Source organism: Erythrolamprus reginae, chromosome 6 (assembly GCF_031021105.1).
Source record: "Erythrolamprus reginae isolate rEryReg1 chromosome 6, rEryReg1.hap1, whole genome shotgun sequence".
Classification (NCBI taxonomy): Eukaryota; Metazoa; Chordata; class Lepidosauria; order Squamata; family Dipsadidae; genus Erythrolamprus; species Erythrolamprus reginae.
Window position 1 is genome coordinate 16,432,943 of NC_091955.1, and position 16,425 is coordinate 16,449,367.

General features: G+C 43.1%; 1 protein-coding gene across 3 annotated transcripts in view; it reads right to left on the reverse strand.

Annotated features, from left to right (window-relative positions):
• Positions 1-15,565, reverse strand: part of CELSR1 (cadherin EGF LAG seven-pass G-type receptor 1) — a 252,181-nt gene extending 236,616 nt beyond the window's left edge. For all 3 annotated transcript variants that reach the window (XM_070755356.1, XM_070755355.1, XM_070755358.1), the window contains exon 1: positions 11,841-15,565. In XM_070755356.1, the coding sequence (XP_070611457.1) occupies positions 11,841-15,486 (3,646 nt within the window). In that variant the 5' untranslated portion in view covers positions 15,487-15,565. The remainder of the gene's footprint in view (positions 1-11,840) is intronic.
• Positions 15,566-16,425: the final 860 nt, after the last annotated feature.

Below are 16,425 nucleotides of genomic sequence, written 5' to 3' on the forward strand. Positions count from 1 at the left end.
GAGAAAGACACTGGAAACATGGAGACTGATTGGAAAGTTGGTTTAATAATGAACAAAACTATCAGTGTTTATGGTTCCGGTGCAGCTGACAAAATGGTGTTGAGAATGAGGGCTTTTTATACCTTCTTTGGGCTTCATACTTGAGCTTCCTCTTCCTATGCAAGAACATGTCCTTTAATTTTCTATTGGTTGTTGTCAGATTCCTATGTGGTCATGTAAGGGTTATGTAGGGGTCATAGCTGGCTCTACAGGCAAAAGAGGAAATGCAAATATCCACTGCTCTGGAATGAGGCAATGAAGGGACTTGGGTTCCTTAAAGGTGTTGGGCAATTCCTATTGTGGCTTAATGGCTTTCGTCCTGTCTTCAATCTTGGGTGAGGAGTTAGTTGTTTGTTTGTTTGTTTGTTTGTTTATTGATTGATTGATTGATTGGATTTGTATGCCGCCCTTCTCCGTGGACTGGGGCGGCTAACAACAGTGATAAAAACAGCATGTAACAATCCAATACTAAAACAACGAAAAAACCCTTATTTATAAAACCAAACATACATACAAAGATACCATGCATAAATTGTAGAGGTCTAGGGGGAAAGAATATCTCAGTTCCCCCATGCCTGACGGCAGAGGTGGGTTTTAAGGAGCTTACGAAAGGCGAGGAGGATGGGGGCAATTCTAATCTCTGGGGGGAGTTGGTTCCAGACGGCCGGGGCCGCCACAGAGAAGGCTCTTCCCCTGGGTCCCGCCAAACGACATTGTTTAGTTGATGGGACTTGAAGAAGGCCCACTCTGTGGGACCTAACTGGTCGCTGGGATTCGTGCCGCAGAAGGCAGTCCCTGAGATAATCTGGTCCGGTGCCATGAAGGGCTTTATAGGTCATAACCAACACTTTGAATTGTGACCGGAAACTGATTGGCAACCAATGCAGACTGCGGAGTGTTGGTGTGACATGGGCATATTTGGGAAAGCCCATGATTGCTCTCACAGCTGCATTCTGCACGATCTGAAGTTTCCGAACATTTTTCAAAGGTAGCCCCATGTAGAGAGCATTACAGTAGTCGAGACTCGAGGTGATGAGGGCATGAGTGACTGTGAGCAATGACTCCCGGTCGAGATAGGGCCGCAAACCTGGGCAAACGCCCCCCTCGCCACAGCTGAAAGATGTTTCCAATCCTATCATTCTGCCTTTGTTCAGATTTTGCTGCAGGGAGTTTCAAAATATCCTGCCTTGAAGGGATTTCTGCCTACAGTATTTGCTTTGCTTATGAATGGAGCTATCTAGACATTTGCCTTCCTCTTTCAATAAGCTCTGTATCTTTTCTGTGGGCTGTTATGATAGGGTGGGGCTGATTTCTGCCTCTAAAAGAAAGCATATTTTTCCCTTTGGAGAAATATAACAATCTTCCTTTTTTAATATTTTCCAAAATACAGTACTTCATTCTTGGGGGGGGGGGGGGTTTAGCTTCCCATATCAGATAAATTTATACATCTATCATTTAGTTTTCTTTTATCTTGTCAGGTTGGCAGAAACCACATCTTCTTTAATACTGATATAGACATTCCTTTTAATTGGAACTGAAAGTGATTCTATTTATGCAGCATAGATTTTAAATGAAGCCAACGGTGGACACCACAACCATTCATTCTTCCGTTGTCACTCATTTCCTCCCTTTATCAAGACAACCAGCTAACAGTTATGGGACTCCATTTACACAACGTATTTCCTAAAACACCAAAACTATCCAATTGGCCAGCTGCTATTCATTGATAGATTCACTTATTTCTACTGCTGAAATATTTTGGACAGTTTCGCAGTTGCTATCTGAAATTTCAAAGCTACACCAAGAGGATCTATCAGGCTTTCCCAAACAGTGCTGAAAAGAGTTTGGCTCCCCCATTGCATGCTTTGTAGATGATAAGAGTTGCATGCTTATAATTACATATGTCAGCAGTGAGGGAGGTCTCACCTTCCATGTCATTGCTATTTAGTGCTAGCCTTTTTAAGTGACAAAGTACTGTATATCATTTTAACCTTACCATGTTAACAAGATCATTTACACACATTCACTGTCCTTGTATAGGCAGATGGGTTGTTAGCTACTCTCCGAGCAACTAAATTAATAAAACTTGAACAAGCAAATGCTTTAAAAATAAATGTTGAGATCTACTTGATTAATTTCTAGTTTAATTGAAAATGTTGGTATAATCTGAATATAGTTTAACGTGAACTGTTATTCTTTTTCAAATAAATTGGCAAAAAAAAGGAGTTAAAACCGTGATATTCTGAATATTGCATAAATTTACTTTGCACGTCCCTTCCTTAGATTGTGTATATAAATGTCAATTTTACAGGAATCATTGCTTTCTCTTCTATGTGGCTAAATAGAAACTGCCTGTTAAAACATTGATAGCTGTTATTAGCACTTTTATCCAGGAGTCCTGAAAATACATACAAATCACAGACTTCTCAACATGTAAAAGATATACAGTACAGTGATCCCCCGAGTTTCGCGATCTCGATCTTTGCGAAACGCTATATCGCGATTTTCCCCCCGATGACGTCACTCCCTTCCTTTCTCATCTTTCTTTCTCTCTCTCTTTCTCTATCTTGCTTCTTCCTCTCTCACACTCTCTTCCTCCCTCTCTCATCTCTTTCTTTCCTTCTCTCTCTTTCTCTATCTCTCCCCCTCTTGCTCTCGAGCGGCGGGCGGCACCCAGGGAAGGTTCCTTCGGCCGCCCACCAGCTGATCTGCTCGGCAGCGCAGTAGCAGCGAGGAGCCGAAGATGGGGTTTCCCCTTTGCGTGGGCAACGGGGAAACCCCATCTTCGGCTCCTCGCTGCTACTGCGCTGCCAAGCAGATCAGCTGGTGGGCGGCCAAAGGAACCTTCCCTGGGTCTTCAACTCCGAGTGGCGGACAAGCGGCGGCCGGACAAGCGGCGGCCGGACAAGAAAAGCGGCGGCCGGACAAGCGGAAAAGCGGCGGCCGGAAAAGCGGACAAGCGGCCGGACAAGCGGACAAGCGGCCGGACAAGCGGAAAAGCGGTGGACAAGCGGCGGGCGGAAAAGCGGCGGCCGGACAAGCGGACAAGCGGCGGACAAGCGGAAAAGCGGCGGACAAGCGGGCAGGCAGGCGGCTCCTCAGCTGCTGGGTCTTCCCAGGTGCGGAAGTAAAAACACCATCTGCGCATGCGTGGCCATGGAAAAAGGGGCGCGCATGCGCAGATGATGTTTTTACTTCCGTACCACTACATCCCGAAAAATCGATTATCGCTAGGGGTCTTGGAACGGAACCCTCGCGATAATCGGGGGATCACTGTACACTGTATTTTTCAGAGTATGAGACACACTGGAGTATAAGATGCATCTTAGTTTTGGGGGAGGAAAACAAGAAAGAAAAGGCCTCTGACTCCCAGAAATTTGCCACAGATGATACACTGTTTGCTGTATATTTCTGTTCATGTGTTCCTCAGCCATAGAAACAGCAAAGAATTGGAGAAATGTACATTATGGCATATATTAAGTCCAGAAAGTTTTCTTGAATGTAATCACACTAACTCCTCTCAATTGTATAAATAGATCTACTCCAAACATGACTAAGTCAGTTGCCTTTTCTTAATACAGGATATATACTATTACAGATCTTTAAAAATGATGTGGCTTTCTGGAAGTATTCTCTGCTATTTAAAAGAAGATACAATAGAAACTGGGTTTCTTCAGATCAAGCAATTTATTTTAAAAAGTTTCCTTATTTTGCTAAGTTATCTAAAACAATAATAAAGCAGTCTTTAAAACAATAATCTAAAAATTTGAACATCCTATAGGCCAGTGTTTCCCAACCTTGGCAACTTGGAGATATTTGGACTTCAACTCCCAGAAACCCCCAGCCAGCGAATGCTGGCTGGGGGATTCTGGGAGTTGAAGTCCAAATATCTTCAAGTTGCCAAGGTTGGGAAACACTGGTATAGGCATCTATAGTTATTGACTTACCTTCTTGCAGCAAAAAACCCCCCAAACAGCCCATATCAGCCTTTGCCTCTCCCCTGCAGCAATTTGTCTCCCTGCCGACTTGTCAGCAATTTAAATCAATCAGCTGAGTGTCGGGAGGCAGATAACCAGTGGCTTGTGCTAATCAGGCTCTGCTGCTTTTTTCTGCAAGGTGGTAAATTGTTGGCAGGCAGAGACCAAAGAATGGGGGTGGGTGAGTGGGGCTACATTCAGTGGATAAGAAACACCCAAGTTTTCACCCTCTTTTGCGGGGTAAAAAGGTGCCGGTAGTTGGGGCACAAACTAATACATACAACTAAGCCCCGATAGATTTAATGGTGGAATGAAAGATTTGGGCATGAATCACAGGAATAAATTTACAATTCTTTTGCATATGAATTGGATTATTTTCAGTGAGACTTCAACAAATCGAAACTTGAACAGATAATGCAATCAAATCAGCAACACTGAAGCACACTCTCTCACACGTACAAACACAGCCAATTTCTCAGTAACATACAATAAATTCTAGAAAAGGCATTTATTTATCAATATCTTTTCTAGCCAATATGAAAAGGTATATGATAATACCCTACAAGACATTCCGCTAATCTAAAATCATTTTGCCTTGCCTCTTTTGAATTAGATTTTCAGCAAGATCCTCAATAAATAACAATTAATTATATTTGTTTTGCAAATCAGATTATTCCCCCGAGAATACACCTAAATATAGTTTTGATAATTCTAATGACAGAAATTGGTTAAAAATGAAACATTTGTACCCAAGAATAGACACAATAACACACGTTTTAACCACAATAAGAACATTATGAATTCTAAGCATTTTAAATGGAATTTTGTTCATAAAACACATCGTTTCTCATTTCCTTTTTCTCACTGTCACTTTAAGAACATGCTTGATGTTTAAGAATTCTCCATAGTGGAATTCAATTCAGTAGAATTTATTTCAGAAAAAAAACCTCTTCTTATGTATAGTCTGGAAGACAGAAGGAAAAGGGGGGACATGATCGAAACATTTAAATATGTTAAAGGGTTAAATAGGGTTCAGGAGGGAAGTGTTTTTAACAGGAAAGTGAACACAAGAACAAGGGGACACAATCTGAAGTTAGTTGTGGGAAAGATCAAAGGCAACATGAGAAAGTATTATTTTACTGAAAGAGTAGTAGATCCTTGGAACAAACTTCCAGCAGACGTGGTTGGTAAATCCACAGTAACCGAATTTAAACATGCCTGGGATAAACATATATCCATTGTAAGATAAAATACAGGAAATAGTAAAAGGGCAGACTAGATGGACCATGGGGTCTTTTTCTGCCGTCAGTCTTCTATGTTTCTATGTTTCTATGTTTCTTATATAGGCAATAGTGGTTTTCCTGAGAATTCTTAGGAATCCAAGAATTGGATTCATAAGAATTGCTTCTGTATGTGAAATCATTCTGTAATTCAAATTACAGTATCCTTAAACTAACATGTACAGGCACTGGATCTCATCACACTTCAGAATTAATTACATTTTTAATTTTTTTACTGTATTTAGTATATATGGCAAATGATAGACGAGTGCTTCTTTCTGTATGGAGAACGTTATCTAACAATCATATCAAAACAAGTGATTCATAATCAGAATAAATTATATCCTGATTTCAATAGAAAGGGACAATCAGATAATTGTCTGACCTAAAGGAATATCATGACAGCAATGTTTTACATTAATCCAATTTAATTCCCTAGTGACATCCTTTGATGGCAATCAAAGCAGCTCTTTCTTTCCTGTGCAACAAGGTAACAGCCAAATTTTGAAATAAATGTGGCAAATTTAAAGCCTTTGCAAAAGTATATAAAAACAGCAGTAAAGAAAAGAACAGCTCACTCTGCATAATGCTAACAAAATTCAGCACCTCTATGAGAGAGGGCCTGCAATTGGAAGGTCTTAAATAAAGGGGGGAAATCAGTACAATTATAAAACAAATAGGAGGGATATTCGCATGTGAATGAACAGGGGTAACAGGAAAGCATCAAGTCTTATCTCAATCCATATTAATCCATTTCTGAAAAGTTTACATACTTAACTAAGTTGTCTCACTTTACAACGGTATTTAGAGAGCAATTCACTAAGTATTTGCATTTAGCCACCACTAATTATGCCTAGAAATCACGCTTTTTTAAAAGTATAAGTTCAAAAGTGTGCTTGAATGCAAAAGTGCTTCAGAAAACCTGTTCCACGAGAAAAGACATCCAGGTCTGAAGCCATTATAAAATAGAATATCTTCTTTGGATTGACTGATGTCTACATAGGCTGTGACGTCTGCTACCGTATGACTGACTTTCAGCATAGACATAAATATTTTCTCTGACATAATTATAATTAAACAATTCTTCACAGTTTGGGTACATTTTGGATTATTGCAACAATATTGTAGAAAAGTCTCTTATGATTAAAGTATTTTAAATGTTTCTTCGTTTAAATACTGATCAAGTTTCACCTTGATGAAGCTTTTAATTCAATGGCCAAAATTTCAACCAATGTATTATTATTCAGTTTCATAATGTTTTACACAGTTACAGGTAATATCCACTTTACAACAAAATGCTGTTGTCTAAACTATTCAATATCGTGTGGTTTAAAATTTCCTTGACAATTTTAGCTCTTCTAGTTTGTAATACAAGAAACAAAAAGTTTACAGAGTCCTCAACTTACAACTATTTGTTTAATAACTATTCAAAGTTATGACAGCACTGAAAAAAGGTGACTTACATATAGTCCCCCCTTCGGGACCGCCTTCTGCCACACGAATCCCAGCGACCGATTAGGTCCCATAGAGTTGGCCTTCTCTGGGTCCCGTCGACAAAACAATGCCGTCTGGCAGGACCCAGGGGAAGAGCCTTCTCTGTGGCGGCCCAAATCCTCTGGAATCAACTCCTCCTGGAGATTAGGACTCCCCCCACCCTCCTTGTCTTTCACAAACTCCTAAAAACCCACCTTTGCCACCTGGCATGGGGAAATTGATTCCCCTTGGCCGCTCCATTTTATGTATGGTTTCTTTGGGTTGTATGATTGTTTTTTAAATTAAGGTTTTTAATTGTTTTGTTTTGGTTTTTTTTTTTCTTTTGCTTTTTAATAATTGGATTTGTATTTGTATTTTATGTTGTGAGCCGCTCCGAGTCCTCGAAGAGGGGCGGCATACAAATCTAATAAATAATAATAATAATAATTATTATTATTATTATTACTATTACTGCTACTACTACTATTATTATTATTATTATTAATGCATGGTCATGTGATCAAATTTCAGGTGCTTTACAACCTGCATGGATTTATGACAGTTGCAGGATACTAGTGTCAGGTGTCATTTCCAACCTTCCTAGGGGTTTTCCAATGAGCAAAACCAAAGGAGGAAGCCAGACTGGTTTAAGGACTTCCTGATTTACTTAATGACTGGAATGATTTGCTGAATGATGATGATAAAAAAGGTATTTTTTTGTGCTGATGCAGTAGTTAGAATGGAGTACTGCAGAAGTTACTTCTGCTGCCTGCTAGCTGCCTTCAATTTGGCAGATCAAAACACACCAGGCTCAAGGTTGACTGGGCCTTCTGTCCTTCCGAGGTTGGTAAAATGAGGACCCAGATTGTTGGGGAAAATATGCTGATTCTGAAAACCGCTTAAAGAGGGCTGTAAAAGCACCGTGAAGCAGTATATAAGTCTAAGTGCTATTGCTAATTAAATTGGTGTGACTTACTTAATGATTCCAGTCTCAGTTGTGGTCATAGGTCAATGCACTACCTGCCTTTATATCATGCTACCACAGGATCAAGGCTTCATCCAGCCGCAGTTAAAATTAAGAAGTAAAAACCAACTAGAGTTAAAATTGCACAGAAGCAGTAAAGCCAATATACACTGTAATATATTTACAGCTACAGTAAAAATAATACTTATACAGTGTTCCCTCGATTTTCGCGGGGGATGCGTTCCGAGACCGCCCGCGAAAGTCCAATTTCCGCGAAGTAGAGATGCAGAAGTAAATACACTATTTTGGGCTATGAACAGTATCACAAGCCTTCCCTTAACACTTTAAACCCCTAAATTGCAATTTTCCATCCCCTTAGCAACCATTAAGACTATTCTCACCATGTTTATTTATTAAAGTTTATTTTAAAAAAAAATTATTAAAAGCAGACGAAAGTTTGGCGATGAGATATGACGTCATCGGCTGGGAAAAACCGTGGTAAAGGGAAAAAACCCGCGAAGTATTTTTTAATTAATATTTTTGAAAAACCGTGGTATAGACTTTTCGCGAAGTTCGAACCTGCGAAAATCGAGGGAACACTGTACCACTAAAAATTCCCAAACTTACACAAAATACCTCTGTGTATAACTGTATATAAATAATTATGTGTTGCATTTTGTACGTTCAATTAAGGCAGTCATTATCATATTTGAGAGTTTTAATTTGCCATTGAATGAATTGTTTAGACTGACATTTAGTTCCCCAGGGAAATCCTAAAGAAACAAAAGACTTGATGACAATAATGGTATTTGAAACACTGGAAGCGTTAACACGTTAAATTCATTTTAAAAAAATATTAGATATATTTAACCTGCTTTCAATTATCCACGGGAATCTTTAGGATTTAAAATCCAAACTTAAATTTTCCTTTCCTTCTGTGTTGAACTTTATCAACTCATGTAGTACGGTTTGAGGTTTGTTTTATGATATGTTCTTGTATCTTTCAACATTAGATATTATTATACTGTTATCGGTTGATTCAGCTTCATTATGGCCATAGGCATAATCCAAAAACAAGTCACTACAAGCCAAGATAATCAAGTCAACTCAGATGTTATCTCTGGAAATCTCTACCTAACACGGAAGCAACAACTATGTTAACGGCAATTAATTATTGGTAAAGATCTGAATGGAATCTTATTCAATTATCAAGTGTACTTAGTATACTGTCATGACAGAAGTCGATCCCCCCCACCCCATATTGCATATGGAATAATTTTATTTTGATTACATTGCAAACTACCCAGACTAACTGGCATCTAAATCTAATGAAATAAAGAAAGGATAAGTTGAATAAAGTCATAAATTTTAACAGTGAGTATTATCACTGATGCTTTGGCTAACTGTGAATGTTAGTACTAATTGTGTAAGTATGATAGAACACACAACTGTTGCACTGGCTTGACTTCTCTCCCTTGGCACTATATTCTAATTTAAGTGCTGACAGAAACAGACTAATTTGAGTAACATTTCAGCACAAATGGGGGCAAGGAAAAACACCTTCCAAATTTAATATGCACGCCAAAGCGATTTCACACAAAAGCGAAAAGACTATCGGGAGTGAAAAGCACCCCTAACAAGATACAGTTCACAATAAGGCTCAAAAGGTCAACAAGAGCTACAGCTGGTTGGGAGGCTTGCAAAAAAATAAAAAAGAAAGAAAAAACCCAGAAGAATGAAACTGGAAAAGGCTAGACTTGGTCACACACTGATACTATAATTATAAAGAGCAATGGCACAGTTTGAATGACAGTCCATGTGCAAGAGCTGATTATTCCCTACAAAATATACTTTATGCGTTTTTTAAATATAAATCTATAGTAAAATTGGCTATCTACTAAACACAAACTATGTGAAAATTTTAAAGCCATTTTAACATAAGAAATGATTAGCAACAGCCCGCAAAATGTATTAAAGTTTGTTAGAAAACAAAACCTGGTACATTTAAACATACAGTATATGAATTGTCTTGCCAAATAAGATCCGATATAAATTTTGTTTAAAACTACCTGACATGCAACTAACAACTGCAGGCAGCAACTAGACATGTACTATAATGAATGAGATTGCTTCTACAATTCTTCATTTCCTAATATTTTTCAAAGTTGCTTACAAAATAATAATTAAATAGTGTTCAAAAGCACTTAAGGCCATTTAGTCAGTGTTTTTAAGATCTCTAATTCTTCAAACTCTTTACACACAGAGTTGAATATAACGGATGGAGCCAGTTTTGCCTGTGAAAATGCATGCCAAAATAAATTTATTAGAAGATAAAATCCAGCCTAAATTCCTTTAATTTCAGAGGAGAGTTTATAAAACTCCTTTTACATGTGTAACATTTGTCCTCGAAAACATGACATTCCATAGAATATTTCCTCTTAGAGCCAAAATATCGCCTCTATATATTTTTGGAGCATCATATTAATGGGTACAAGTATGTGGAATTTTTTTTTAACTTTAAGAGATAGTGATACATTGTTCTTCCTACACCAACAACAATATCAAACTAATCCTTGTTAATACTGCAAATGCATTTAGAAACATCTTGGCTAGCTAAAATCTATTATGTTTAATCATCAAACAGGATGCTATGGAATTTGCGCTTAAAGTCTTCTACTGCTACTAAAACATGTCTGGAAATAATAACAACAGATATACAGTATACCGAAGACAGGAATCCTGCCAAGTCTTCTACTTATGATTTGCTTTAGGGTTACTGTTGCCATATTTTGCATTTACATTAATGAACTTTGGGCTTAAAATGCTAAGCATGTAAAATAGTTAAATTATATAAATATTCTAGACGGATATATCATAGATCATTGTGGTCTCATAAATAAGATATTTGCTCCTACAGATATATTATAATTATAAAGAATCATCCAATATAGACAGTTAGGACTCATCTGAATTGAGATAAATTTCCTAACACTACTAGTGTAAATATGCTTGAGATTAAACTCTGAAAGTATGGAAACAGAAATTATAACTGACTTTGAAGGATCCATCTTATTACAGTGATACCTCGTCTTACAAACGCCTCGTCATACAAACTTTTCGAGATACAAACCCGGGGTTTAAGATTTTTTTGCCTCTTCTTACAAACTATTTTCACCTTACAAACCCACCGCCCCCGCTGGGGTGCTCCGCCTCCGGACTTCTGTTGCCAGCGAAGCACCCATTTTTGCACTGCTGGGATTCCCCTGAGGCTCCCCTCCATGGGAAACACCACCTCCAGACGTCTGTGTTTTTGCGATGCTGCAGGGGAATCCCAGCAGCGCAAAAACAGGCGCTTCGCTGGCAATGGAAGTCCAGAGGTGGGGTTTCCTAGCGAGGGGAGCCTCAGTGAAATCGCAGCATCGCAAAAACATAGAGGTCCGGAGGTGGGGTTTCTCATGGAGGGGAGCCTCAGGGCAATCCCAGCAGTGCAAAAACGGGCGCTTCAGCTGGCAAAAGGGGTGAATTTTGGACTTGCACGCATTAATCTCTTTTCCATTGATTCCTATGGGAAACATTGTTTCATCTTACAAACTTTTCACCTTAAGAACCTCATCCCGGAACCAATTAAGTTTGTAAGACAAGGTATCACTGTACTGATTTATTATTAGCTTATTTTTAATATACGTTCCACATTTGAATAATCCAAACATGGGCAATAATCTCACCAGCAGAAATATATAGTATCATTATACCTTGATTTATCTTATATTATCCAACAAGTTTCTGTGGATCACAATATGATAGCCTAAATCTTCCTAAAGGTTAGTATCAAAACAAAGCATGACTTCGTTCAACAAATTCAAAGTTTTCCTTGTCTGCTTTCAGCCCTTCTTATCAAAACACATGAGAAACTATGTTTCTCAACCTCAGAAACTTCAAGATCCATGAACTCCCAGAATTGCCCAGCCAGCACAGAAAATCAAAAATCAAAATGCATAAAGTTCCCATTTGCCTATGTTGTCAGTCCAATAAATAAATGCAGCTGCCATTATCTGACTTCACAAATTCCCCTACCACCACCACCACAAAAAAAAAATGTACACTTACCAGAAACTGATACTTTCATTATAGCCTCAAGGGGTCTGTTATTGTCCAAATCTCGGCTGAGCTTCAGTTCTCCAGTCGTAGAATCCAAAACCAGTAGGTTTAATTCATTGCCTTGGACAAAGGTATAGTCAAGCTGGTCAGATACATCAGGATCATGGGCAGGGATCTTGCCAATCACCCCAGAAGGAAAGCTATTAGATTTGTTGGTGACGTAATTGTTGAACAGGATCTGAAAGTCGTGCAGCACAGGAGGGTTGTCGTTTTGGTCTAGCAGGCGTATGTGCACAGTAGCTCGGCTGACAAGCGGTGCCGAGGTAGCTTGTACCACAATGACGTACTCTGTCTGGCTCTCGTAGTCGAGGTCCATCAGGGCTGTAAGGTCACCATTAAGAAGGTCAAGCTGGAAGACCTCAGGAATATTGCCCTCTACAATCTGATACATGATCTGCGCGTTGGTTCCTTCATCGGGATCTACCGCGCTAATCCTGGCCACGATTGAACCAACAGGACTGTTTTCCTCGATAAAGATGTCAAATTCATCTTGTTCAAAAACAGGGGGGTTATCGTTGATATCCAGCACAGTAACTTGGATGTCCACAGATGCCTTGAGAGGCGGGCTGCCTCTATCCACCGCAAAAGCACGCAAGCTGTAGACAGCCACGTTTTCGCGATCCAGCTTGCGCAAAGTCCGTATCACCCCTGACGTGGCTTCGATGTAAAAATCTCCATCACCGTCATCCCCGCCCTGGAAAGTATAAACCAGGCGTCCATTGGGACCCGAGTCACGGTCTACAGCGGACACCTGTAAAACACTGGTGGACAGAGGGACATCTTCAAAAACAGAGCCCAGATACCGATCTCGGAGAAAACGAGGTGTGTTGTCATTGGCGTCTAGAATGAGGATCTCCACATAGGTGGTATCAGACTTCTGGGGGATCCCATTGTCCTGGGCTGTGATGGCTAATGTGTAAGAAGCTTGGTCCTCGTAGTCTAATTCCATCAAGGTAGTGATAGTTCCTGTGTCAGGATCAATGCGGAACTGAGGGACGTTGTCTTCCAAGATGTAGGTAATTCTTGCATTCTCTCCAGTATCTTCGTCCGTGGCACTGATGGTTACAATGGACGTTCCAATGGGCTTGTCCTCACTGACACTCACGGTATAGTGTGAACTTTGGAAAACTGGTCGGTGTGTATTGGCATCTGTGACATTGATGAAGACTTGCACTGTATCAAACAGGGTTCCGTCTGAAGCAGTGACGGTCAACACATACTGCCTTTCCTGCTTGTAATCAAGGGGCAAGGCCAGAGTGATCAGACCCCCACCGCTCTGGCTAGTAATAGAAAAGCGATTCCTTGTGTTGCCACTCGTGATCTGGTAGGTTACTACACTGTTGACGTCTTTGTCCATCGCAGTCAGGGTCAAGACGCTGCTGCCTACTGCTGCATCCTCGTTCAGTCTGAGTTGATAGACCTTTTCAGTGAAAGTAGGGCTGTTATCATTGACATCGAGGACAGTGATAGACACACTGGCAGAGGAAGACATGACGGGCACTCCATTGTCTCTGGCCTCCACCCCAAAATGGTAATTCTCTGTAGTCTCTCGGTCGAGCTCAGTTGACACTGTAATCCAGCCTGTGCTATTGTTGATCTGGAATGGAAACCCTGCATTGCCCTGTATCGGGGATATCAAAGCAGGAAGATGGGAGAGCTCAAAGATTTTGTATTCCAAGCGAGCATTGTCTCCAGAGTCCGCATCTACTGCCTGAATGTGTAGCACGGAGTATCCTATGGGGACATTTTCTAGCACTGTGGCTTGAAAGGGGGTGCTCACAAAAATAGGGGCATTGTCGTTGACGTCTAAGACTTGGATGGACACCATCCCACTCGAATTGATCTGTGGGGGCCTCCCTCCATCCTGTGCCTTGATCCTGAGGGTGTACTCTCGAATGGTCTCATAGTCCAGGGGATTGATCAAGTCAATAGAACCAGAGAAAGAATGGATATAAAATTGGCCTTTCAGGTTGCCACTGACAATGCTATAATGGACCTGGGCATTGTTGCCCCGGTCTCGGTCAGTGGCTTTTACTTGCAATACTTGACTGTTGATTGGAGTATCCTCCGGTATTTGTACCAAGTAACGTTTCTCGCTGAATTGTGGGGAATTGTCATTCTCATCTTCCACTGTGATATGGACCATAACCGTGGCGCTTCGTGGGCCGGGGTCTTTCCCTTGGTCATTGGCTTCGACCACAAGATGGTATTCCGAGACCTCCTCTCTATCCACAGTGGCACAGGTTCTCACCACACCAGAATATGGGTCAATCTCAAAAATCCCTTCCCCAGAGCCTGGTTCCAGAATACGATACAGCAAATTAGCATTGTCCGGAGCATCCTCGTCTGTGGCACGAATAGTCAGCACCTCGTAACCTATCTCCAGGTTCTCTCTAATGGTCTCTCGATACTCTGGCTGTTCAAACACAGGGTCATGGTCATTGGTGTCACTGACCGTCACAGTCAGGAAGGTGACTGCTGAGCGATGCCGCGGAGACCCGTGGTCCGTCGCCGTCACCTGAAGCACGTGCGTGTCTTTTGTCTCGCGGTCCAGCTTACGGGTGGTGACGATGGCCCCCGTCTTAGAATCAACGGAGAAGTAATCATTGGATCTCTTGTCAAAAAAGGCTTCCATGGAATAGGTCAGCAGGCCGGCCTCCCCTTCATCCGGGTCGTGGGCTTCCAGGGAAATGACCGCCGTACCCGCAGGCTGGTTCTCAGCAATCGAAACTTGGTAATTGGGCAGTTTGAACTGAGGCGGGTTGTTCACGCTCCTCATCCTTCGAGGCCGCCTGGGCCCAGAATCCCAACTGCCACCAGCCTGGGTTGCCAATTTTGGGGAAACCTCTTCCTGGGTTCTATTCACTTCCAATGTATCCCCTACTGACTGTTCCACTGCCCAGTGGCTAGGCCTTCCCAGGTGTACTAGAACATTCCGTTGAGTCCTCCTCAAGTGACAAAGAAGCTGCAGGGGGCAGCTGCCTTGAGGAAAATGGCAGTCTAGCGATTTCTCCCCAACGGTCTGACCGTCGAGGCAGACACACAGTGGGAAGCTGGTCAGGGACATGAGAGCCCAGAGCAGGGCTCCTACTTTCGCCTCCCTCACTTTGGGAAGCACCTGCTGTCCGGAGGGGGAAGGAGGGAAGCACAGCAGGGAAGCCAAACGCTGCCCGTGAGGAAGAGCCGAAGAAGAAGGGGCCAAGCGAGGCAGGGTGGTCCTGTGAGGGGAACGTCCGGGGGAGCCCCGGCCGTGCAGGTAAACAGGCAGGCGGAGCGAGAGCAAGACGCCGCCGGCCGGAGACGCCAGGCGCAAATGGAGAGGCAGCGGGTTTCTCCTCAGGCCCGCGCACTCCAGCGGCGCCGCCGTCGCCCTCAACAGTCCGCCGCTCGTCGCTTCCACGGCGTCCCTCAGCTGACGGGGCGTCCGCGTCTCGTCCAGAGCGCAGAGCCAGTCGGGCTCCAGCGACAGGTCCAAAAGCAAGCGGCCCGGCTCGCCGCCGCCGCCTCCGCAGAGGAGATGCAGCTCCCAGCCCGCCGTCGCCAACGCCAGTAGCCAGATCCACGACAGGCAGGCGGCCCCCGGCGAGCGGAGCATCTCCGAGGCTTGGCGAGCAGGGAGGGCGGCCGAAGGGCTCCAAAATCCATCCACTCCCTTGAGCTGCTCATCCGGCGTCGTCCATCAGCAGCTGAGGGAGAGCCCGGAGAAAGTGGAGGTGCGGTGGGGGAGGCTCCCGCTCCGGCGGCGGGGAGACCCAAAACTTTCAAAGTTGCTTCGAGGCTCGTCGAAACGGCCGCTCAAAATGGCTCCCCCGTCGCCCAAAAGCTGCTCACCCTGGACGGCGACTGCCCAAAGCCGATCCCGGCCTCGCCATTTAGCAGCTTGCCAACGTCGCGGCTTTTTTCGTGCGGATCTTCCTTCACAGGTTGCCGAGTTATAGACGCCCCGAAGCCCGACGGCGCGCGGTGACACGGAGGAAAAATCCGGCGTGGCGCAGCTGCAGCAGTTCTCTCAGGAAGGCGCCTTTTCCCTCACCACAGAAAGCCCGGCGCGCGCTGCTTCTAATTCTTCTTTTTTCTCCGGTTCCAAAGTTACGGCTCGCCTTCCCCAAAAGGAGCGCAACTTTCCCGCGAGGGTTTTCCCCCTCCGGCCGGCGCTTTTTCCGCCCTCAACCGGCGTTGCTTGAAATGGCTGAGGAAAGTTGGCCTTTTTTTAGCCGGTCGGGGAGCGCACCTCGCCTTTGAGGAAAGTTTGCCCGGCGGGTGCCGCGTTTCCCCGCGGCTTGCTTTTTTTTTTTTTGTGCTTCGCCTCTCGCTTCTCCCTCCGGCTCCTCCTTCCCTTCTGCTCTCTCTCTGCGTATTGTCACCGAACCTGAGAGGATCCGGTTGCTGGAAAGTCTCTATGGAGACCGCGGATGGGTCGCCGAGGAGAAAGAAAAAAAAGTCTTCCCAGGCGAAAGTTGCTCGCCTGCCGCCCTTCCTGGGCAACCCAACCTTGCAGGCACCTAAACCGGGGCGGTGGTGGCGGCGGAGGGCG